Raw genomic sequence first — 25,728 nt, 5'->3', positions numbered from 1 at the left:
AACAATTTCGAGGCCTAACGTTATAGTGGTTGGTTAGTCCGCACAGGCGTGCCCCTCAACGACAAAAGTTTTTCACCTATGAATGTTTGTAGCGCTAGTGCTACGACGTGAATTATCTTAATCGTTGATTCCGTAAAGACGCGAACAAATTCGCTTATAGTGCTGTGATATAAGACCACAAGCTATATAGCTAATAGTCATAATAGGGTCCTGAGTGATGCGAGCTAGCTACGTGATGCAGAGAAGATCGATGCGGTAGAATCAAGCGTTCTTCTGACCCATAGAGTTTCTCACTGTAGTGAGAAACTCTATATTCTGACCTGAGCACCACCACCATCTGCAGTTCGTCAGTGCAGTGCCTCCTCTATTTTTGAGTGCATCGTCGCCATGTGCGAACATATGTTTTGGTTGTTACTTCTGCCGAATAACTGTACTTTGCAAGAATGAGGCGGCTGGCTTTGCAACTGTATGAATGGATTTACTGCTCATGAGGTTTGTTCGTTGCTAAATTTATACATTTGAAATATCGCCACGGGATTATTATTCGTAGCAATTTCTTTCGCGGCGAACCTCCCGTGTTTCTCTTCCTTTTTATTTCCTATCCACTGCGTATAATATGGGCTAATATTTATTCATTATGAGGTGCGTATTGTTCTAGCGAATTTCATTTCTTTTCGGATGAAGTAACGAATCGTACTTACAGCGGGCGCTGCGTAAAACGCACCTTTTTAAAAGTGTGCCGAGATCGAAAAAAAAAAACGAAAAAAGACGAGAGAAATAATGAACAAATACTGAACTCAACATAACGTGCGACGTATTTTGTGCTGTTTTATGAATAAATGGCGCAAGATGCGTAGGAATCAAAACTGAGTTCGCGTTTGCAAGCGTTTGGACTGCCGACCGCGCGGTTTTGCCGAGCGTAGGCGCATTAACACATACAATCTGCCCTCATGTTGTAGCAATAACCTATTTTTTCCTCTAAATCGTCTTTATATTATGATAACTCATTAAATTAAGATTGACCCGATTTTTCACAGTGTTAATGGACCGCTGAGCTAGTGCTGCGAGTGAGAGCAGGGGAAGGGTTGGGTTGATGGCGGCTCGATTTTAGGCGATTTCCTTACGTAAACCGAACGCTTCATGTGGCGAGGTGTACCTTCAATGGGTAAGCGGCACCTCCGCATTAACGCGAGATCCATGGAAAGCACTCAAAGTAGACAAAGGGTATTTGAACGACATTTAGGACCTTCGTCGACGTCAGCCACCATAGCTCAGTGGTTAGAGCACTGGTCTCGTAAACCAGGGGTCGTGAGTTCGAACCTCACTGGTGGCTTTGTGGTATCCTGTTTCTTATTTTGTTCTTTTCGATTTCTTGCTGATTCTGACATTTCTAGTCGTTTGTGAACCTCGTTTTGCATAAGGCATCCGTTCTGATCGGAGATGTGTGCAACGCTGAATATCCTCTATTTTTCGTTTGTTCTTTCTTTCGTGCGCAGTTCGTCCTATCCAAAGACAGCCATGATAGCCAATGCAAGCGCCCAGGCGTACACTATACGCAACATTTCCATTCCGGGCCTTTTTGGAGACACAACGTGTGATGTTTGGAAACAACCACAGCATGTACTATTTCAACTGGCCAACACCTGCTTCTGCGTATCCTATTTAGCACCCAATGGTCGTTATGGGATACTGTTTTTACACGCCCTTCTTATTCTAGGTTAGTCTATCAGCGATGTGAAGCATTTCAAGCTGCTTTGAACATTCAGTTAGCAATATTTGGTTGTTGTGCGTGCGTGTGTATGTGCGTGCAGCCTGTTGAATGAATATTTCATTTGCAGTTGTGATGCTCACGAGAAAGCTTCATTTCCCCAGGTTTTCTGCTTAATTCCACATGGGCATGGAATGTGATATGTGCTCCAGACATGTTCTCCTGGAGCTTCAGTTTCATGATACTCAACATGGTGCAAACCATGTTCCTTCTGTACACCATGAGGCAAGTCAAGTTTCCACGGGAATTGGAAGATATATATGTCCTGATGTTCCAGCCTTTGCAAGTAAGCATTGATTTCACAAACATGCCCTGTGTCCAATGATGTTGCAGTATGTCCAAGTCGTATATTAAGCAATAAAACAAAAAGAAAATGCTCACTGAAGTGCATTAAGTTATGTGTATTTCTAAGTATGCGCCCACTAATGACATGTTCATATTACCATAATTGTGTGCAGCTAAAGAAAGGTATATGAATGAATATCTTGTCGTTATTGAAGAAGCATTAATATGTGTGATAAAGATGGAAATTGGGCTAATTTCTTGCTCTATAGATGCTTCTGCTTCGAACACTTCTGTTCACCAAGTATGCCAATATATAGTTGACTCAAGTTTATTAAGAACTCCTAATGGGCAATACACATTGCATACCCAGCATCCATGCACATCTTGGGCATCTGTGACAGTTCCAATTTTGGATATCTTATTAAAGGTCCATCTGATATATATATATATATATATATATATATATATATATATATATATATATATATATATATATATATATATATATACACACACACACACACACACACACACACACACACACACACACACACCTTACAGGCCCCTTGACAGGGCATGAGTAAGGGGGGTAACAAAAGTGCAAAGTGTCTCGACAGAGTACAAATATACGGCTCACATTTGCAATTAACACAAAGAAACAGGAATCAATGATAATGTGGTATGACGGCAATATAAGATTGGGCAGGAAAGAGGATAACATGAAAAAAAAAATATTGCCTGGCATGATACATATGGCAAAACTACACACAAGAACTACAAAGTATATCAATTACAATGACAACAGTAAAAAGAAAAGAAACTACAACCAAAGATAGACAGCCAAATATGCAGATTCTAGGCGCAGAAACAGTTGACATTGTTTGAAAGACGCAAAAGGGTAGAGCATGATAAAAAATGCAGGGTCTAATTGCGTGCACAGTAAAAACATTTTTCAATATAAGAAATGCAGTCGGGCACAAAGTGGGGTACTGAGAAGAAAAAAAAGAAAAACAGGAAAACTCATGCAGTGGTAAAAAAAAAATGACAGATGTCTTCGGTCTTAAAGCAGTAAAAATAACAAATAAATAAATACGTGGGTGGGATACATTACATGGCACAAAAAGTAAAACAAAATTGGAAAATCTAGTGGTAAATTTTTATTGCCGAAAGAAAGAGTGCAAAAGTCAACGGAAACTATCGTGGTCTGATTCGGATGCGATATTATCTGGAAGACCATTCCACAAACATATGACGTGAGGAAGAGCAGATAAGTTGAAGGCATCAGTTGACCCATATAATCGCGTGAAACATTATGCAGCCGACGTGATGTAATGGAAGGAGCATCAAGGTGAAGTGAGAATGGTCTGTTGCTGTGTGCGTTTGTGAAAAGGGCATAAAAGGGTAATGTCGTGGCCTGTACTAGGGGTTGAAGTGAAAGATTGAGCTTAATTTGCGTTATGCTGTTAAGGTAGTCATGATTGCGTGAAATTAAATGGGCGGTCCTATTCTGAACCACTTCAAGCATATTAATTAAATAATTGTGGTAGGGGGACCAGATAGATGCAGCAAATTCAGGCTGTGGGCGAATGAAGGTCTGATAAGCTAGTTGACGAATGTGAGTGGGACAGCTATGTAAATTTCAACATAAATATCCTAAATATTTTGAAGCTTTTGCGCATATGGTGGTAATATGGTGAGACCAGGAGAGGCTGGGTGTGAAATGAATACCAAGGTACTTATAAGATGATGCCTGCGACAGTGGGTAAATATTAATGGTGTAGCTGTAGTTGGAAATGTTTTGCTTGTGTGTGAAGGAGATTATTTTGCATTTTTCTGTATTCACTGACACAAGCCATTTTTTGCACCAGTTGTTAATTCGGTAAAGGCCGTTTTACAGCGGTAAGTGGCCGTCGGTACAAGTTATTGGACTATATATGATGCAATCGTCAGCAAAGATTTGCATGCAGGAAGAAATGTTTTCCGGCAGGTCATATATATAGATTAAAAACAATAGGGGGCCGAGGACGCACCCCGGCGGTATGCCCAAAGTTACATGAGAAAGGGAGGATTGGAAATTGTTAATAACCGTGAACTGCTGGCGGAGTGAAAGGAAGTTACAGAGCCAAGATAAGGTTAGCGAGTCTAATCGGAGGGCAGATAATTTAGGAACCAAACGGCAATGGGCGACACGATCAAAAGCTTTTGAAAAATCAAGAGAAATACAGTCAGTCTGGAGGTTATTGTTCATGCTGCAATGTAGTCCTGTACTTAATTCTAGTAGCTGGGTTTTGCAAGAGAAACCTTTCCTGAATCCGTGTTGGTTGTTAAAAAAGAAATTATTAGATTCCAAGTGTCGTTAAACAAAAGAAGCGATTATGTGTTCAAGAAGTTTGCAGCAGATGCAAGTTAAGGAAATTGGACTGTAGCTTTCGGGAGTATGTTTATCACCGGCTTTAAACACAGGCACTACTTTACCGATTTTCCAATCGGAGGGAAGTTGACCTGTCGCTAAAGATTGCCTAAAAAGGTGGTATAAAATGTTGATGGTATAAATTTGCCTGTATTTAATAGACTATCTCTGGAGGTGTTGCATTTTGGCTTTTTTTCTACCAGTCCATCGTGACAGTATCTGCACATTGCCAATCATTTCACACAATGCAGGCTTTGTGCCAAATGAGTCCACAGTGTTCCTTCCACGAGAGGTAGAGAAGGGCTTGTGCAGAAGGCAATGAGACAGTTCTGTGAACAAACAAGAACTGGTGCTGAACGGACATGAACTAGTTCATAAAGTGCAGAGTAAATAGAAAGGACCTCGTATGTTGTACCTAAAACCCCTCCGTACATGTTCCCACTGACTAGGTTAATTACCGTCATCGTACCCTCTTCCTAGGCACTCTTCCCGATCACTCATTTGTTGAGCTGTTGGTGTAAAGTGCAGCATACATTGTCCTCAGCCTCTGGTCCCGAGTGGAAGTGATGTCATTTGCCATCTACTATTGCTGCTTTGAGGTGTGAGCGAGCAGCACCAGTGAAAGTGGAAATTCCAGAAATGGAACTACTGGAACTGGTATGAGCGACGAATCAGAGAATGGCAGCACACATCAAAGGTTGGCGCGACTTAGCAAAGCGGCAGTGATGTGTGGATGGAGGGGCTTTAATTTTACCTTGACTACTCTGAGCACACACACATCTTGTGCATGAAAAACACGAGCACAAGGCATACCTAGGCATACCTCATGTTTCCCGTCTCCCTTACTGCTCAGTGTGCCCATGGCTGGCCTACCCGAAGCATTGAAGAGATTCAACAAGTAATTCGTTTTTCTATGTATGCCGATGGCATTTATATTTGGTTCAGTGGTTACCAGCACAAATGTCTGGAAATAATAGCCCCTTGACTATGCAGGCTTACCTGGTGGCAGCCGGATTAGAAATATCAATGGAAAAATCATGCTTTGTTCTCTTCTCTGAAATGTATCAAAGGGCAGTGAACTTGACAATCAGCATTGGAGGCTTACCAATCAAGCAGACAAGGCAAGCATCTTTTCTTGGTGTCATGCTTGCAGTGGCATGCAATGGATACCATCATTTCATCGCCTATTCTGTGTATCAGTGCGATTCAAAGAATAACTGGCACACGTTGGTGAAGCCATTCAACATCAGTGATGTGAAGCTGCGCACAGCCCTGGTGGTCACCTGAGTGCTTCTTCATCATCTGCCTTTGATCGCATCATCCAAAATCCAGTACATCTTGGAATCACTACAAAGGCGAGGTCTCGAAATTGCCCTTGGGATACCTCAGGCAACAGCGAATGAAAAGGTCCTTTATAAGTCCCGATCACTCCCTCTACATCTGTTAGCTTTTCAAAGACTGCTAATGCAGCTTTGTCGCATGAGCAAGTCAGACACCGGAAGAGCTCTGCTCCAACACCTCCAAAAAAGAACAGAATTCTGTGCTTTCATTGTTCCGAGTGCTCAGACTCCTTGGCCTTAATTTTTCATGAAGAAGAGAGCGACCAGAGCTGCCATGGTTATTTCAGTCTGTGGAATGTCATCTAAGAATTCCTTGTATTACACCAATCTGTGGCACAGGCCAACTTTTTAGTGCTCGAGCAATTAGATAAAACATATTGGCACCACCTACAAGTATTCACCGATGGCTCTATTGGTGTGAAACAAGAAGCTAGCGCTGTCCTTGGGAGCCTCTTGTGCTGCCTGGTTTGAGCGGGTTATTCTTACGACATTAAGCAAAAGTATCGCAATCGAAGCTGTTTTGCAGAAACTTAAATTTTGCCCAGTACAACTGGTATTGCAGTGAGGCTGCAAGCCAGTATTCCAGATACTCCATTTAACATTTGTCTGCAGCAGCCTTTACGCAGCATCAAGCAGCTATGCAGTTTAGGATTTCACCTGGACTTCCAGAAGCTCCCATTGCATATCAGCATGTCCGGAAATTAAGATGCTGATTGTCTTGCACGCCAAGGACTAGCATACAAGCTGATGGTGAGAGTACCTGAGAACATCCAGCGACTATCAAGGCTGGCCATCATGAACCACTGTCACTCCTTGGGGTCCTCACCATACCAGTCCTGCGTGACCGAGGCACTCGGCTGATCAGAAGCTTCCTCACTACACTGTATTTTCATGCTGCCAGCAAGAATGCAAGAAGCAAGTCTAGCACATAATGCTAAACATCACCAGCCATGCTGTAGGTAGACTCACTGGATACAGGGTGAACTTGGTTGAGTTCTACCTCTGTATGCTGTGATGAAATGTTTATTCCCATGTGTATTTATCCCCCACACTTTTGAAATGAGACACTCAGATGGAGCAATTGTAAGCATGCCTCTGCAAGGCTAGATTCTGCATTTTAATAATGCTTCTGTTCAAGCCTTGTGCTCTTGAAATAAATGTGTGTTTTGATATGTTCAAATTATAAGCAAGCACTATCGTGTCTCCAGCTCACATGTACGCCAGAGAGTATCATACTTTCTATTGTGAAAGCAGTTATATGGATACTCCAGGTGCATTTCTGCTGTCACCGTGTTGTTCCACATGAATTTCAACAGTGATAACATTGTGGCCGCGCACCGTGTGCTGTATGTGCAAGTGAAAGTGTGCGAGGGTGAGCCGACGATGGTGGCTCAACCTCGCACATGCAAGGGAGGAAGCGCTGTCTTCCGTCACACACCAGGCACCAGGGGCGGGGAGGTTCTACTTCAGTGGTGGCTGTGTATGGCGTGGCGGAACATGGTCATGCAGGCCCTATCGTGAAAGAAATCTGCGATGGAGACAGAGTGCTGATAGCTGATAGTGCTGATAACTTAGTGTGCGCTGTCTTCTCACTGCTTAGTTCATGTAGAAGCAAGAGGCAGCACTAAGGTGAATTCGCTTGCTACTGCTGCTGCCACACTTCCTCAAGCCAGCATTTTTGATGAGTTTTCATGGTAATCAAGTGAGATGTGTTCATTTTGCTTGTGCACACATGACACGATGCTTATCAATTTAGTTATTAAGCAAATGTTTACAAGTTCATACAGCTGATAAAACTACTATCCTTACTTCATATAGCTGCCTAATAATTTGCTATTGCAACTGATACTTCGCCTTTCATGCGAAACTGCAACTTATTACTATGCTGATATTAAAATGGCCATTAAGTGGCATCCTACCAGCACCTAATGGAGGGTCAGGAAAACAGGGCAGCCAACCATATGTAGAAGTTCTGAATGCACGTAAATGCACCTAGCTTGCACAAAAGTGAACAAGTCAGTTTTTACATCTGCATGTGATGCCGTGCAGATGCAGGCTGATTAAGAATACACAGAGTCAGAAATAGTACCAGGAAGTATGATACCATGGTTGCCAACAGCATTTCGGGTTCTTTCACAACACTCTTCCCACTGAGTCCTTGAAGTTCACTAGATGGTTCTGTGAAAGTCTGGGAGGATGGATCATGGGGCTGCTGGTTGTTGCAGGATTGGGCAGCTCTTGAGCCCTCACATCCTCAGCACTTGAATACCGAGTAAGCTTTTCCAGTGGAGTGTCTAGCTGAAAACCTGGTGGTAAAGGTGCTTTGTTGAGCTGGTGATCCTCTTCACATTCAGTTGAAGTCTGCTGGAACTCGCTGTAACCAAACAGATTAACTAGTGGACTTGACGTTTCCAGTGGTAGCCATCTGATGCCATCAGATGTTGTGACTCTGTGGCACATCTGGCCAGTGAGCAAATCAATAATTGCTGGCAACCTCTTAGACCCGAAAATAAAATTGCATACAAATAAATGCCATGTCACCCACATCAAGCCTTTTAACAATTCTGTTTCCTCGCTGAACTTCTTTTTCATGTTTGTGTAGAATCTGAGGCTGCAGATGTGGGTGCGGACAGTTGAATGTAGTTGTCAGTTTACAGCGTATCAACAATTCTGCTGGTCTTGTTGGCCTCATGCCTGTTGGAGAATAGGGCAGTGAGTTTTGTGCCATGAGAAAATGCACGATACACTGGCTATCATGTTGGTACCTGGGAGCTCCTAAGCAGCACACACATGTTTTTTTAATTATCTGCACGTGAATGATATGCAACTTCATATGCCAAATTTCTACTTAGTATTAAAAAGGAGGCCCTGCTGAACCTTCATTTAAATGCAAACCGAGAGCTCTTTTGCCATCCTGTGGTCACTGCATGCACAGTACTAGTTGCCAGTGGAGAAGTGGAAGTTGTTTTACTCTCGTGTTGGCTTCCTCAGGGAGCCTAAAGTTCAAGTTAATCAAAGGTCCTGTTTGGATTTTGCAATTTCAGGATGCATTGTGTCTACCAATTTCTTTTTTTTTAGCACACAAGAGCTTGCAATTATCCCAAGTTTCTTTTTTCTTTTCACAAGTTGAACTTAGTGGCAAATTCTTGGTTTCTCTTTTCACATTATTTCTTCAAAAATAATAATTTGATTACACGTGAGCTGAAAACAAACATGAAAAGTTGTAAATTTGAGTTTCCCCACCAGGTACCACGACTGCTGTTCAAGAAATTGGTGAGCTTGGAGTATGCCCAAATATGTAACCTTCACGCTGGAGAAGCTTATGCCATGCAAAACTTGACAAAGACAGATCGCCTGGGACTCTTGATCGCAGGAAAGTTAGTATTGCTCACATACTGTTCTTCTTCACAAAATACATATTTACTGCTGAGGGAAATTTTGTGAATTGCTTTTATCATGCTTAAAAAGCCAATAGATCTGCATAAAAAAAGGTTGTTGCTCATTAGCTGAATTTGTCATTGTTGGGCTTTGAATTTCAGCCAAATTCCCGGAGCTGATAAGAAATTACATATTTATTAGTGTAACAGCGCAATATTCTTATCTAACAATTGCCATGATGATTGTCATAAGCAGCAGTCATAATTTCTGATTTGAGGTAAAAACTGCTAGGCACAAATTTTTGTGCACTAAGAGAAGCAAATGTGTTCTGCAGACTTGGCACTGCCCAGCATAAAGTTAAGCACCATGCCTTTTTTAAAAAAGAAACACCCCTATGTGTTTCTCCAGAAAGCCACACTGCAGGCATTAATGAAACCATACAGTTCAAGCTCCAGGTGTTGAAACCGAGCTTTGTCAACTGTTGACAGAGCTTTATCATTGCATTGTGTATCACTTCTTATTTCGTAATGTATGCAGGCAGTAGTCATTTTGACTTAATGAAATTGCATCATGTTGTCAAGTGTGCTTAGAGGTTATAAATGATGAGCTCATTGTGGCACTGTAAATGTTGTGCAACAGTTTTTACAAAGCCATAAATTTGTTGTTCTATACAATGTGCAGTGATGACTGCGCCATTGATAATAGTTTTTTTATGTGTGAAGTGGTAAAGCAAATAACACAAGAGTAACTGGTGTAGCGTGGCCTAGTTGTAGAGTGCACTCCTCAGCTGCGGAAAGTTGTGGGTTCGATTCCCACTGCTGCCTGGCGCCCACTGGTTCAATTGGGCACAAGTGTACTGTGGCGTGGCGTTCAGCATCCTTAGGGGGTGATACGCTTGGGAAATGAGATTGCACCCTAAATTCCCATTCAGTTTCAGTTTATTATTCTTTAAATACAATGAATGGGTAAAAGACAGTGTACAGACGACGTTCCCAATGTTAAAGACTGCAACGCAACCCTCAAAACCCTTGTGAGCACAAAAGAAAGGGAGGTTTGGTCTGCTCCCATGGCGGCAATTATCCATGTGGCACCTCAAATGCACCTATTGAGGTGGGGGTACCTTTGCGTTGAGCACAAACACTCCTTTCCAAGCGTTGAAGTCCCATAATGGCCAAATATCTGGCCAGGAGTGTGCTTGTACCTATTTAACCGGTAGGTCCCCGTGGCAGCACTTGCCTCCCATAACCGTGGCAGGTACCCTTCAACATAGTTGTCTGTGATTGGACAAGAGGCACCCAAGAGACAACTTGGGAAACCTCTATTGGGCCCCCTTTCGAGATGTGAACCCCCACGAGACGCCGATTACGAGGCCAGGGAACATCTCTAGATACCCACCAGAAAAGAACTGTTGGTTTCCAGCGGCACCGTATTTGAACTCAGTAAAAAGTAAAAGAGTGATCAGTAAAAGAGTGATCAGTCTCGCTGCGGGCAGTTTCTTGACTCATGAAAACTTATCACCAGCACACACCACATTATGTTCGCCAACATGTGTAACTCGGTCGGTCGGTCGGTCGGTCGGCCTTCCTTGAATAACAGCTGCAGGCGCCTTGGGTTTTTTTTGGGTAAATTGCATGATGACACGGGCGATACAGTCATTCTTGCGTGTCATTACACGTTCTTGGTGCACACTCACCATACAAAGGCCGTCCAGCCTGTCATTTGTCATTGTTGAGCTTATCCAGGTTTTCACTCTCCTCATCATACTGACAGTACAAGCGGTTACTGGAAAGGCCAGAGCTACCTCAATTGCTTTCGCTACAGCGGGGAAGAATATCTTGGCCTGAAGCAGAAGTTCAGAGTAAGTTATCTCTGAAGAGTTCCCAGTTTTTTGCGCCACATCTCATACCAGGAGATGCCGTCTTCCTCGAAGTTTTCAATGCAGTAAAAGCCTTGGAGTTCTTCAGCGAGGACACCAAACTCAACACGGCTCAAATACTTGATTTTTGCTGGATGCAGCTGGAGAAGTTTGAAGCTCTTCACGTTGCTTTTGGAAAAGCAGCGAGCCAAAGAAGCAGTAAGAGAGTACAAGTAGGGCACCTATATTACCACACGGTAGTATTTCTCCAGTGACTGAATCCTGTAGCTTTTTCGGCGGGCCTGGAAAGAGACTTGTCTTGGTACAGATATCAACAGATTTAAGCGATAGGCTGCTTCACTTGCAGTTTTCATGCTGCCAGAGAATTGCTCCTGATCATTAGTCTGATGGCTGCGAAAAATATTCTGTATTTCAGAGATGTGGTCATGTACAGAACGCGTCCATGGATACACATTGCAGGACGCTCATAACTGGTCCCAGCCATGTGCTGTACTTCACTGCAGTGTGCAAGCAGATGATGAAAGATGAACTTCTTGCACAGCTGAGCATGTGAGCTCATTGCCTGTTTGCAGCATTCAAGGTTGAGTCCAGTGACGCGAGCCCCTCGAGTGCTTCGACTATGGCCAGTAATGCTGAGAGAAGATCCTAATTGAGTTGTATTTTGCAGGCCATCTTGTCTCGCACAGCATCAGAATGTTGGGCGCCAATTTCCTTCAAAGCATGCTCTCACAGAAGAAGTTTATGGTTTGTTTGATGATCCCTCTTGTGTTTCAAATTTCAAAGACCTCATTCATATCATTGATCACAAGATTCAGTTTGTGTCTTGGTAGTGGAAAAATAGTGCCTTTGGAAGCTGTTTCTGTATCATTCTCTTCGCTCCAGCTTCTTTTCCAGCCATTGTAGAGCATCGATCATACCCCTGTCCAACAAGGTTTGAAAGAATCACCCCAGCATCCATCAAAAACTTCAAGATCGTATTGGCAATGGGAGTGGAGATCAGTTCCTCTAGCTCTAAAAATCCAATAAACTGCTCTCAAGCGTAGACATCGGTTCCCACTTTGTCAATAAAGTGTAATATCTTCAGTTTCATCTGCAAGAACAGAAAACGTGAATTCTGTGTTAGCTTCACCCATTATTTGCTCTCTCAGGATGTCACCACAGATTGTGATGATCTCATTCTGAATTTGGACAGAAGTGTACTTCGCATTGCCAGCAGAAGTGAAGTGTTCCTCAAGTTGAGTATCTCCAGCTTCTACCTGAAAGTCAAGGACATCATTGAAGACTCCAATGTCAGACTGCTTCCCGCAAATTGAGAAGTCGTGCGTTGCGCAAAAGATACTGGTAAGAACTATCAGAAATAGTTTCTCAGGGTTCCATTCAACTTTCTTGTACAGTGCTCTGTTCAACTGCTGTACAACAGGTAGCTGCTTGCCTGTTATCACATCCATAAAGTTCTGTGCGGCCGTTATTACCTCCTGGTGCCATTAGGATTTTACGGGATCCCTGCATGCCTCGTGTATTTTTTTTTTCTTTTTTTTTTTTTTGTATTTACTGAAAGCCACTACGATAAAACTACCTTGAGTGCCCCAGTGAGCATTCAGTGGAAAAGTGACACAGAAACGATGAAGGGTGTCTTCCGCTATCGCTAAATACGCAAGCCATGTGGCGTAATCTGCCAGCCATTGGTAGCGAAAACTCCTCTTGTAAGGTGTTGCATCTTTCTTAAAATTGTATGTAACATTTGGCAACCATGGGTCAGTAAGAAGGCCTAACTTCAAACAGTCCGGGATGCCCGTGTGTTTAGCTTTGCCTAGAAACTCTCCCAAGTCATATTCTTGAGACAAGTTAGTCACTTCTTTGCTGTTTTCACCATAATTTAATCCGAAGCAAGGAGAAAGGGAATCATCATGGCTTACTACGTCACAGGAGCTCACTGTTAGTGGAGTCCCTTCCATGGAGTCGACGACCTCAGCTACTGTCCGCTGATGAAAGTTCACATCACTATAGTCAAATGCTGCGACGTTGTCACATGGCACACTAGAAGATTCAGCCGGGCAGCTGGATAACACTCCATCAGACACCCACTTATGCTTGAAGAAGCGTCGGATGTCCATCATTAGGGGCCACGCAAGTCTAAGCTGGCTAGGCAGTTCCTCATGGTTGATAGTGTTAGAAAATATACACACATTGATTGAAAGGAAAATTAAGTGCGCACACTGAAAACACAAAATGACTATATCTTCAAGGAAAACTTATTTACATGGTAAAATATACGCTCACAACTTCATACATCTCGCTTGATCTCGCTTGCGCATCCACACTGACGATGAGCGACACACCACACTGCTTGCCGCTCGTCGCTCTCTCATCCGCTGTCATGGTTGTTTTCAGCTCCATTGACAGCAGGGCACTTAAAAACACAGAATCACACAAACACACGGAGACGCACACACGGACAGGGGCTTACTTTCCAAGAAACGCGTGTTACGATTCTACTTTTCGCGGCCGGCCGAAAAGACGTGGGTGTATGTAAGAGTAATGTGCAGACCGGCCATGTGTACGGGATTGATGGATGAAACTTCTGACAGCTCGCACCTGTATGTAAATGCTGCACAAATGGGGTTCTCTGAATTAAGGGACTTTTGAGTCGTAGAACTTCATCGCAGAACTTCATCGCAGAACTTCATCGCAGAACTTCATCGTAGACTTCAATGTGTGGTGTTGATGTGTTGACCTGGCCGATCATCCGCTCCCCATACGAGGTGTCCCGTGACTCAACCAACCAGTTCCATATGACAGTGCGGCTTTCTGGGTGTTTACATTGTTTACATTATGTTTACATTATTCTGAAGCACTTGGTTCTCATTCTCACACACAGAAAATGGAGCAAGGCATGCAATGTTGCGTATTAAACTCTTACAGTAATAAAAAAGCGTATTTAATGAACTATCCTTTTTAGCTAGACAACCATTCACCAAACTTGGTTTTGGTTTCACTTACCTGGGACCAAGATAACTATGTGGTGCTATCTTAATCCCGTTTAAATGGCTCGCATAATAAGCATAGTACTGGCCTCTCTGACTTTCAGTGCAGTACAAGATTTTGAGAAGCAGATTTATAGGTTTGGGGGCTTGGGTGGTGCGGTGGACGGCAATTAGGCAAGGACAGTCTGTAAGGAGATGTGATGCCAGGGAAGGGTGTTACGCTCTCGCCACAAAGTGTAGTGGTCAAGATTTCTTTTCCTAGATGTAGATGTCAATTTATGCAAAAACTGAAGTTCTCACGATAAGACTGCACGAATATCTTTGAGTTCAGAAAAATATGTGGATACCACGCACTGTGGAACCTCTGTAAGTGAAGCTTTCTATGCTGTTTGCTTTGATTGACTATAATGAGCGGTGAACTTGATAGTGAATGTGTAACTTCTTCAGTGTTTAGTCCAATACAAGAGTGATTAATTGATGTTAAACGTTACCTTCTGTGCACCACAGCTGTCTGTCTGCATAATACACAGAACGCACAGGGAGATGTGTTTGCTTGAGGCACTGTTGTGTGCCGTTGTTCATAATCTCTGAGAGGGTTGAGCATTATCATTGCCTCACATGGCACATTGCGTTGCGGCAGAAGAGAAACTGTAATTGAATTATGGGGCTGTACATGCAAAAATTACAATCGGATTATGAGGCACACTATAGTGGCAAGACCCCCCCCCCTTGCCCCCCCCCCCTCCCAGATGCCCATGGGCACAACAGCTCGTAGATGCCAGTCATTGGATGATCGTTCGTGATCTTGAGCTGCAAGCATGCATGCACACCCTTGCAGTTCTTCTAGTAAAGAGGGAAGTGACTCTTCTTAATGTGTCCTCGTCCATCCACTATGCCACCACTCTTTTGTTGTTCTCAGGCATGCTTGTCATGCACCAATTTGAAAAGGTGCACAGTGAAAAGAAAATACAGAAAGGAGTGATAAGCAGGGTGTTGCTACCAAAGCTACACCAGCTGAGAGGAGCTAATGAGTTGAGGAGGAACAAGGAAAGTGAACATTGCCTTCTTTATAATTATATTCAGATCTTATCAAAAATTTCTTTTGGGATGTAATCCTTGAAGGGCATCGCACTCATTCAGCATGTTGCTTAGGTTTAGAAAAGTGTTTCAAGGCCGCTTTAAGTGTACATGTGCACAACACACAAGTACACATTGTAAATGCACGCTCATATTTACATTAGATGCATTCACTGTCAATGTGGACACTGCCACAATGAGCAGGTTCTTGCATGATTAGTCTGCTTCCTTTAAAACATAAAAAGAAAGAGTAAGCACACTTGCAGGCATAGTGTTTACCACTCTAATTTTAAATGCCATGTGCTTGTTAATTTGAACAGGACCTGCTAAAGGAAATAATCAGATAACCATATATCTTTGCCACACCATCATGATATCTGATATTCATCTTGGTACACATGTGTATAATTAATAAGGACAAGTTGTTTAGGCACTAAATAATGCTGTTTTTGGTGCCTATAACAGGTACTAAACCTGTCATTTAAGCCATATATGCCTAAAACTGCCCTTTAGGCAAGTATAAGAACTTCTGCTGTGCACCTGAAGATAAATTATGATTTTCTGAGGAACATTGCACACTAAACCCCAGTTTTGTGATACTCTCTTTATTTTCTCAATAAAACTGAGTGAGGCAAGTTGTGTAGGTTGCAGTTTTTATCTGAAGTTTAGTGTGACTAGAGACCATGAGAAAAGTTGTGCAATAGTGACAAAGAAGCACCATCTAAAAAATTGTATGTTTCATGTTGTGCCTTTCTTTACTGAGTATGTTAGTTTGTATGCAGAAAAAGAACACACTCAACATCCACTGAAGTTGGCAGCACTTACCTGTACTTCGGAATGTTTAGTGGCGCAGTGCCTTCTGGAATTTCGGAATGTTCATCAGTCAGAACCTTCGACAGTTCTTTTAGTAGCGAAAGCCCTAGATTTATGTCCGAGATGGGTTGAAGTTGGTACTACCTTTCAGCAGCAGGTACAATGCGGATTGTGTCAAACATTTCCTGAATGTCCAAAATGAGCGTCACATTTCAGGTCAGAGTTGCATCCAAGCTTTCAACTAAAATGTCAGCTAAAATGTGAAGTGAGCACACACGTATGCTAAGGTCACCTTCAAGTGTATTGTTATGTAGAGCAGTTTCAGCGCTTCTCACAGTGATACTCTCATCTGCTGTAAAGGTGTTAATAAGTGTTAGGTTACATCGGCAATGTTTGTTTAGTAATCTGCTGCTTTCAGCCGAGTTACCCAACGGGAGATACCATTATAAGCAGGATGAGGCTATGGCAAAACAGAGAAATATATTTTTATGCACTGCAGATCCAATATAGGCGCCAAAATCGAAATAGGCATTTATAGACATGACAAAGGTACCACTGAAATGTTTCTAGGCTTATAATTCGTGCTTATATATAACATAGGCACTATAACGTAATGAAAAAAATTTGCATTTTGCCTAATGTTCTAGCCTCTAGTAATTAACAACCAGCCTTACACTTGTGTTTATGCAAACACATTTATTTATACTGCATAACTTACAGCTTGTACCATTACAGATAAAACACTCACTCAGTCATTTCCTTGTATAGACAGCATGTTGTCAAATTCTCTCTAAGTGCTCCAAAAGTTGCATGTTTTACATATTTCAGGGTCAGCGTGCTGACAGACCATCATTTTTTACATTACATACATCCCCGTGAGTTTCTGGATTCCCCTGAATTTGAATCTACTCGACCAGGTGTTGATGACAAATTTAAGGTAAGCCAACACAGTGTTATGCCCCTTTCTTTAAATGTTTTCATAGTAAGATTCTGATTTACAGATGGTGGAGCTAATAATTTCTCTTTTGTTTTCGTCTGCTTATGCGTGCTCTAACAATACAGCATGGTTAGCCTGTGTTGACCAAGAATATGCACAGTTTGCCACTAATTTGTAATTAAAAGATCAAATACCTTTATTTTTATTATCATTCACATGAATTAATAATAGTTTAATCTCAAACACAGGGTTCATTCACCTCCATGAAATCCTTAAAAGCCTTTGGATTTGAAAAGATGTATTCAAGGGCAAAACTCCTTGCAAAAAAACATGTTCTTTAAATTCCTTGAAAACGGGTTGTGGGTGACTTTTGAGCATTCACTGTAACAAAATCTGCATAAGAGCTTTGCCATGGGCCCTGTCTACCAGAAAGCAATCCTAGAGATTCAAAGTTTCAAAGTTTATTGCTTCAAAGTGGTTACACCATGGAGCTGGACAAAGCCAGATCAAGTGACTAAGCCGTTGCCACCGTTTGCTTCTTTTGCTAGTTGATTCACACCACAGCCATCATGGCTCCATTTTTGTGCTCTAGTCTTATAAATGCCTGGCAGAAAGTAAGTTTAAACCATTTGGCATTGACTCAAAGAGTATTATTGGTTGAAGTCCGACACTACCGACCATGATGCCAGAGGCGATTGACATCATTACAATGGGAAAGGCAACTTAGAAAAGCGACCTGAAGAACTTGGTGCGTGTGTCCAACTCAGCAGCTGCTTAGTTGCAAGAAATTTCAGCTAAGGAGATTTTACTATTTCTCAGTGTGTGTACAAATAATGCGTTTCCCCTTCCTTGAATTTTGGCCTTCAGCATCCTTGAATTGATCTTGAATTTTGAGTGAAATGTTCTGTATGAACCCTGCAAACATACTGTTGATTAAGGTTATTTCACAAGGCATGTCGCTGGCCGCCATATCCGTGCTTGATAGTAAGATTGCCGCTTTGGATGCAGATGTTTCGCCACCTTCTTGCTCGGCCAACTTCGCTCCTTCATCTCTCGATGACGTTAACAAGATGATTGCTCCCGATCTGACCCAGGCGTAAGCTCAAGATCTCTACTATGTTCTGGCATCCTATTGTGACATCTTTGATTTTGATGACCGCCCTCTGTCATGTCTCATCGTATCAACACTGGCGATGCCAATCCTATGCGCCGACATCCATATTGTGTATCCCATCAGGAACGTCAAGTCATCCAAAACGAGGTCGACAAAATGATTACAGAAGACGTCATCAAACCTTCATCTAGCCCATGGAGTCTCCTCTGTCGTTTTCGTGGAAAAGAAGAATGATAGCTGGCGTTTCTGCGTTAATTATCTGAATTTGAACAAAGTAATCATAAAGACGTCTACCTTTTGCCTCGCATCGATGATGTTGAGAAGGGGAACGACCACCAAGACGTCAAAGTAACGTATGTAGCAGCTTGAGGCGGCAAGCGAACGTGATGGCAAGGGCATAAGTGTGGTGATATGTCGGCTGGAATATCAGGAACACGGGGCAGCCCAAGCTGAAGATCACTGGTCCCACAATCAATGTGGACATAATGAGTGGACAATAAATCTAAGAGGAGGACTATGTCAGGGGGGCACTTCTCAACGACGGCAAATTGGGCTGGAGTAGCATGACCAGCAATTCAGACATGTGCGGTACACTACCCAAGAACGGCAGGAGTTCCTCCATCAGCAACACAGAGGAGGCAGCAAGCAGCAGGCATGAGCACTTTATGAAGACGACTACGAAGATATGCATTCATTACAGAGATGTGTGCCCCAGTGCCTATGAGCACAGAAATAGTGACGCGATCAACATCAACATCTAACAAGCTTTGTCTCATTCGCAGCGTCAGAAGAGGGGTTTTAATGGAAGTTGTCAATGCAGCATCACCTCTGGGTGCTGCGCTGTTTAGTTTTCTTGATAAGCACATGCAGGACTAAAGGGAAATGATGGGCGGCAAGTCTGTGGTGAGCGAGACGACAGGCAACGGCCTGGATGCGAACGTGAGTGGTGGCCATACGGCAACAGGGAGCAACTATATCCTTGTGGGAGCATCGGCATTGGGGAAATACGACTGGGTTGAAGGAGGCAAGTGGTTGCGGTCCATACTGCAATAAGGGGTAGATGGCGTTCGAGAACCAGCGGGTGGCGCAGTAACGGGCAACGTGGCCAATACGCTGACAATTAAAGCATATCGGTCAATTGTCAGGGATTCTCCATGTAGCAAGGTTGTGATATCGTGTGGGGAATCGCTGCTTTTGATAGGATGAAGGTGGATGCCACGAAGTTTGCACTGGGCTGGCCACGGTGCACGCACAGTGAATTCCCATGTTGGCGAGCTCAGGCTGGACAATGGCTTGGACAAATGGAGTCATAATCGAGCTCAAGTCACCATCGTGAATTGGGGCAAGGGTCATGGCCTCCAAGTTCTCAGCGTACAATCCAAGTCAACTGATCTGGTGGAACTGACGGCTGTGCTGCCGTGTGGTCTTCACAAGTGGACGTTGCCATTGTGTTGAGAAGCCAGGCAAACACGTGGCCAATGTGCCAGCTTTTAGCCTGCTCAAAGCACTGGTACTCCCTCATAATATTGCCAACTGTAGAAAAATTTTTGCACATTAAAAGGTTGAAAGTGTCGTCGGCGATCCCTTTCAAGATATGCCCAACCTTGTCATCTTCCTATATCTCGCCATCGGCCTTTCGGCAAACCGATAACACATCTTCTGTGTATGAGACGCAATATTCTGCAGATGTCTGCACACACGATGCGAGCATCTTTTTCGCGGTGATCTTCCGGCTAACAGGCTTCCCAAACAAGTCTCGTAGTTTTTCCTTGCATGTGTCCCAGCTCCCGATCTCAGCTTTGTGGTTATCGTGCCTTTGAGGTAGAATATAATATTCGCCAACATCAGGGTAGGGTCCCATCAGTTGTTAGCACTCACACGTTCATACTCCACCAGCCAGTCTTCAACATCCGCTTGACCAGAACAGCAGTGTGTGCCAGGACCCCAGGGTTGCACAAGCATGACTGTTAAAGTGACGGGCGCTAATCTAGGTGCCATGTCTTTCACGATTGCAGACAGACATCCGCAACAACGGCCGCTGCAGAGTTTCATTGCGAGCCCTGACATGCCGCCGCACCTCCACCAAAGTCTGATAGAGGTGCAATGTAGGCGAAAGATGTGTTTACAAAATATTTACAAGGAAAGCTAGGCGAAGAGATATCTGATCCGGCCCACATGCAAGCGTCTTCGTCGCTCTCCCAAGCATTGCGTTAATTCATTTTCGGATCAATCTGTAACAATACCTTGCAGCTGCTTTTTTTACAGTCCCGATTCCGCTCTGCATATGGTATCATCATACTGACGCGTGGTAGACAGATGCACTTATTTATGACGATGTGGTGGCACTCGACTACAAGTGGTCATACTTGTATTTTGTCAACTTGTGGAGCGTATATCTCATACGTCTGATGTCTCCCTCCAGGTGTCCATACTGGCTGTGACTCCTTGTCGATACCTGTTCTGGCAGCGTTCCAACCTGGAGTACTTGCTCATCAAGGAGCCTCAGCTTGCAACGGTTGTGTCACTGCTGATCGCTAGAGACATCACTTCCAAGCTGTATGCTATGAATGAAAAGGCATGTACAATTTGCCTAGATTCTGCAGCTCATTTCATTGTCTCCTTGGGTTGTGGATATATGACTGCTTACTCTTTCATGATGCATTCTTTAAACTGTCATTTCACTGGTGTAGACTTCCAAGAAAAATAAGTGGCCTCCAATCCATGCCCCCTAGGGTAGCACTATCTGGATTTAAAATGCAGATCTTAAAGGGACTGACAACCAATATTTAAGGACCTAGTATTTTGTGGCGCAACTCAAAGCTCACTCTCAGTAGTGTTTACATCTGCAGCGGTTACTTCCAAAAGCGTGTAGATATTTAATAAGCAGAATTTTTCGATCTGAGCAGCCTCTAAAAAGTAAGAGTCCCTCCTCCAGCAACGCCGAGAAGTGAGAGCGATGTCAATACCCCGCCTTGTAAATTGTGAAAGCCGCCCATCTTTCTGCTTTCTTGGAATGCATCATGTAACCGCGAAAACAACAAAGGACAAAGAAGGAAACACACAGGACAGGCGTGGAACTTCAACTGGCCGCCATATTTAACAGGGATAGGCGGCCGCAACTAGGCTGCCTATCCCTGTTAAATATGTTCTGCTTTCACAGGAGTGAGTGTAACTGTGTTTAACCACCTACATTTTGATCTCATCGACCACTTTGAAAATAAACAGCTGGTTGTATAAGCTTGCATTGTTGTACAGACATTTCTTATATTTGTGCCGCATTTTCCCCAAATACATGCCTATGCCATGGCTGGCTGGCCCCCGTCGTTGTTGTTCTGTCGATAGATAAGCTAAGCCAACTCATTGAAAACAAAGGCGAAGGCAGCACCACTTTTCTGCTCACTGCAAACGAAGGCTTATCCGCACGTTGTAAGTCAGGAAAAAAAGACCAGCAACCACATACACTAGTAGAAGGTCACGCGGTGGACCTCTTATTCAGCTTCATGTTTTTGCCGCCTGGGGCCCCAGAGGACATTTTTCACTACTTATAGCGATGAATCAAAAATATAAATCCATGTTTAATGAGAAAAACATGGCTCGTTTTAGCCACTACAATAGGGAATCATTCCATCAGTGGGACTATCTCGATTCATGTTCTGAGCGGTTGTCTGTCCCTTTAAAGGCTGTGCTTTTGCCAATTGGATGCGGTGAAGCGATTTTGGGAGCCGGAAACACGTCATAAACATTGGACTTTGGACTATTGTACTTTAGAGAATTAATTGATTAATGAGGTTTAATGTCCTGAATGCAACACGACGCCATAGAGATGCCATAGTAGTGGGGGCTTCAGAATAATTTCGACCACATAATTTTTTTAGTGCTATTTTAAATTCAAGTGCACAAACATATTGCATTTAATCTCCATCGAAATGTGGCCGCTGCGGTCGTCATCAAACCTGCGACCTCGAACTTGGCAATAGAATGCCATAGCCACTGAACCAGCATAGCGGGTACTCCTTACAGAATGAATGTTTTAGAGTCCCTGTTGCATCACCATATGTGCGCACCATGATTATATATATTCTGGCTTTGTTTTTTCAGATGGGATGTGCACATTTTGGATGACTTCAAGCTTTTTTTGGCAGGAATACACAGGAATTAATAATGTTTAAGTACAAGAATGTGCAACAATATGTGTACAAAATGAATGCGACCATGTTGAAGCAATGTTTCTTTCTTTCTTTTTTTTCATGCTTCTTCACTCTAACATGATATGGCATTACCTTATATCTGGGCAGGGTGCTGATTCTCAGCAACAACCATTTCGCACTTGCTTTTCTGCCACAGCTACCTAGAGAGAAAAAATAGCAATAAAAAAAAGTTTTGTTGCCACGTGTAGATGTTGTAAAGAGGCACATTATTTCTCTGCAGCTCAGCTGGCTATTGTGTACCCACCACTTTATTATTAGCTTTCCTACGATGCCTTTCATTCAATTTCAATGCATGTGAGTTAGATAGCCACCTAAAAGTTTTATGTGACCTCTCAAACCGCAGATAGTAACAGAGAAGGGATCACATCTAGATATTCGCCTTCCAAGTGTGACTGGTTCAATGACTTATCGTGGACAGCTGTCATCACCGAGTCAAGGAAACTCGATCACTTGTTCTCCTGTGAATGCTTACAAGTACAATGAAGGTAAAAACAAGTAAATTAATTCAATATGCTTATCAGTAGTGACATAAATTTGAAGTTGTTTCTTAAGGATGAGCCAGTTGTTTTCCTTGAGCATGTAGTTGACATTACGGCTGGCACATTAAAAAAAAAGAAGAAAATTTTGGTTTGATTATGTACCAGTGTGCCAACCATGGTGCTGGATGTTTCACATTGTTGTACTTCTGTTGCCATGACAATGTCATTGAAGCGAAAAGCTGGAACCTTACGCTGTAGTGATGCCACTGTCTTGTGCTTCCTACATCAGCAAAAAAGCTGAACACAATAACTTCTCATGCAGTTAGTGTTTATTGTTCACTTTTCCCTTTTTATTTTATTTACAGTGAAGTACCCTGAACGAGGCCTTCAGGGTAAATCCTGAAGGTCTCATTCCGGGTACTTCACTGTAACATCTTGAAGAGCATTTGCAAAGCTAGTATAATTACAATTTGTAGCAGTAAATTTAGAAGGATAATTCCATTCTTGGATGACCAAATGAAGAGATGAGAAGTGCAGCAACTCGGTGTGTGCAAAAGGTGTACCTAAAGGCCATACAAGCAAATGCAATGTCAGGATAGTAACTAGCTCAAATGCATATCTGACTGGCTTAGTACATTTTGCTAGAGCATGCAATATGGGTGAGGTTGCTTAAGAATAAAACTGGCAGTCTTCTGAAGCGAGCTAACAGTTACTAACACCAAAGGCGCTACAAGCTAATTGCAACACGCAGATGAAGTCAATGTTCCTTGCAGTATGTAATGTTTCAGTGATATGTTATGCTCAATGCTTATACAGTGAAACCTCGTTAAACTGTAGTTGGCCGGAGCTCGGAAAAAGTATGTACTAAACGGTAGTACTGCATGACCGAAATAGCGTGTGATCGCCAACTTACCTGTCAAAAACAGAACTCAGAGAGAGTGCAAGGAAATGGGAAAAGAATGTGCAGTATTTATTCACTTCGCGCAACAAAAGTGTTATTTTCGTTTGATGCTGCGGCAGCCTAACATCGACGACCACGGCCTCAAACTTACTGAAGCTGCGAGCCAGCTTTTTAGCCACAGCCCCCTCTTCATGGCAAACACTCACATGGCAGATCCTTTGTTGGCGTTGCATGTTCTCCGTGCACAAACGTGGTAGCGCTGCAGATGCCGCGGGGCGCCTTCTTTATTGCGGGGTGCTGTTCCCATCGCGACGATTGCATTCATGAGGCTGATGTAACGCGCAGCTTCTGCCATTGTCAGGCCTGAATCGCCTGTGCTGTCGCTTTCTGTGTTGTCCTCATCACTGTCGCTAGGCGACACTTTGGCAATGATGTGAAAAGTTGGACCTCGTAGCCGACATCTCTCCGCGGTCGCAGCACTGCTGCCGAGGAACTGCTTCGCGTTCCAAATGCCACACACCGTAGTCAACAGTCGATCCCTGTCGCGGGCCAGCACCGACTTCTTGGTGTCCCGTTCAAAAGCACGAACGATGTCTTTTCCTTCTAAGCTGAGCACCCGGCATCTTTTTTATCCGAGCTTCAGCATGACACGAGTCCTTGTTTGCACGACACCACAGGCTAGACAACGCTCTCTGGCACGGCACCGAAATGATGTTGATGTGGCTTCACGCGCAAATGCATAGGGCACTTGGAGGCCGCTGTTCTGATCCATGGTTCCTATCTCTGAGTCTTGTTGTTCTGCCAGGCGACCCGATGGAGATGACGCACCGCCGCGCTTGCGCAACGAAAAGTGGAAACACTACGTGTTAACCGACACATACGCAATAAGCTAGTATGGTTTGTGTGGATACAAAACATATTATGTTCAATGGCCACTGAGTCGGGGATTTGACTTTACTACTTTAAAAAGGAAACTACTCTTTAAGCGGGTAGGGTTTAACAAGGTTTTACTGTACTATAAATAGTACTCATATATAGTACCAATGAAAGCACCAAATACAATAGCCACACCTGTAGTTTACATGGTAGTGCAATGTATTTCTAGGTTTACTGCCGACCTTCACTATGTTTGCTTTTACTTTATTCTGAAAATTATTTTATATTTTATGCTGTATTTAGAAGAGTGAAGTTACTTATGCTTGTTCGTTTTAGGGGCTCCTGAACATTTGTTCTTGCATATTTTTCTACCATTCTACTACATTTTTCTTGTTTCAGTATACACAAGTCAACAGACACTTGTGCGAGAAACCAAGAAGAGACTTAGGAGATCTCGTAAGTGGCAAGCATCATCTGAATAAGAGTGACTTGCCACAAGGGAACCCTACTTCAAGCAAGCTTATGCTTACTAGGTTATGGCTATTCTGGCTATTGTCTGTTCTATGATGCTTCACGAGATTGATTGTTGTTCTAGTCATATTTAGGGTAATTTATGATGGCTTTTTAATATATAATAAATATGCTGATAAAGATATTGTGTGACCATTTCTTCCTCAGCAAGTTGAAGAAGTTATGCATGCTCTGTATGTGCTGAACAAGACAGGGTGACTGGTTGAGCTCTTGTGATGAGCCTAATTAGTAAGAAGTCACTCTTGCCATGGCCTCCGAGATTTGCGCACACCAGCTGGTTTTCCCCCAGCTGTCCCAATCACACGGAGAGAGTGTACTTTCAGAGGTGGGCGTGGTCAGTTCCTCCTCTGCGCCACGGTGCTCGCAAGCGAGGTGTCGCGGAGGCTTTCAGGCACTTTGGTACTGTTGCCGCGGCATGGATGAAGCGAGAAAATAATGTTTTTGCGCTGTTATATTATTTTTTACTGAGTTGGAAATAACGGCTCAAGGTGTACGAGGGTCAAAGTGCGTGCCGGAAGCTATTTTCCCAAATGCTTCATTTTTTTCTGCAGGTATACACTCGCTTCATTCAAGTAAGTACGTAGAAGTGGAATGTCTGTGCAAAATATCATCATGTGCTGAAATAGCATTATAGTTAGAAATTTGCAGGTTATTTGCAGGTATATACACGCTATTTACACTGGAGCCAGGCAACCAGGCTGACACACGCTCGTGCCAAGGGCACCGGCCAACTTCTTTGTTGTTCTCGCGG

At 43.2% G+C, this 25,728-nt stretch overlaps 1 protein-coding gene and 1 non-coding gene across 3 annotated transcripts; both read left to right on the top strand.

Annotated features, from left to right (window-relative positions):
- Positions 1 to 143: 143 nt before the first annotated feature.
- Positions 144 to 25,101, top strand: LOC142585971 (popeye domain-containing protein 3-like). Of its 2 annotated transcripts, XM_075697123.1 has the most exons (8): positions 155 to 492; positions 1,497 to 1,717; positions 1,873 to 2,054; positions 9,050 to 9,180; positions 16,760 to 16,868; positions 20,405 to 20,557; positions 22,534 to 22,675; positions 24,846 to 25,101. In XM_075697123.1, the coding sequence occupies exons 1-8, from the start codon at positions 473 to 475 to the stop codon at positions 24,926 to 24,928; spliced, it is 1,041 nt and encodes a 346-aa protein (XP_075553238.1). In that variant the 5' UTR covers positions 155 to 472; the 3' UTR covers positions 24,929 to 25,101. The 2 variants fall into 2 exon arrangements, with proteins under 2 accessions (XP_075553239.1, XP_075553238.1); XM_075697124.1 differs by lacking the exons at positions 22,534 to 22,675; positions 24,846 to 25,101 and adding an exon at positions 22,081 to 22,476 and having other exon boundaries at positions 144 to 492.
- Positions 1,261 to 1,333, top strand: TRNAT-CGU (transfer RNA threonine (anticodon CGU)). The gene has a single exon. It is a non-coding gene; the product is annotated as a tRNA-Thr (tRNA).
- Positions 25,102 to 25,728: the final 627 nt, after the last annotated feature.

The sequence above is a fragment of the Dermacentor variabilis genome, chromosome 6, assembly GCF_050947875.1.
Source record: "Dermacentor variabilis isolate Ectoservices chromosome 6, ASM5094787v1, whole genome shotgun sequence".
NCBI classification, from domain to species: domain Eukaryota; kingdom Metazoa; phylum Arthropoda; class Arachnida; order Ixodida; family Ixodidae; genus Dermacentor; species Dermacentor variabilis.
The sequence above is the reverse complement of the archived record's forward strand: the minus strand, read 5'-3'. Positions and strand labels throughout refer to the sequence as shown.

What these genes read in the sequence shown, in the direction of transcription:
- LOC142585971 (XM_075697123.1), top strand. Translation starts at nt 473, where the DNA reads ATGGATTTACTGCTCATGAG. An exon ending in GGACTCTTGATCGCAGGAAA is followed by an intron (nt 9,181 to 16,759) that starts GTTAGTATTGCT and finishes TACATATTTCAG; the next exon opens with GGTCAGCGTGCTGACAGACC. An exon ending in TGCTTACAAGTACAATGAAG is followed by an intron (nt 22,676 to 24,845) that starts GTAAAAACAAGT and finishes TTCTTGTTTCAG; the next exon opens with TATACACAAGTCAACAGACA.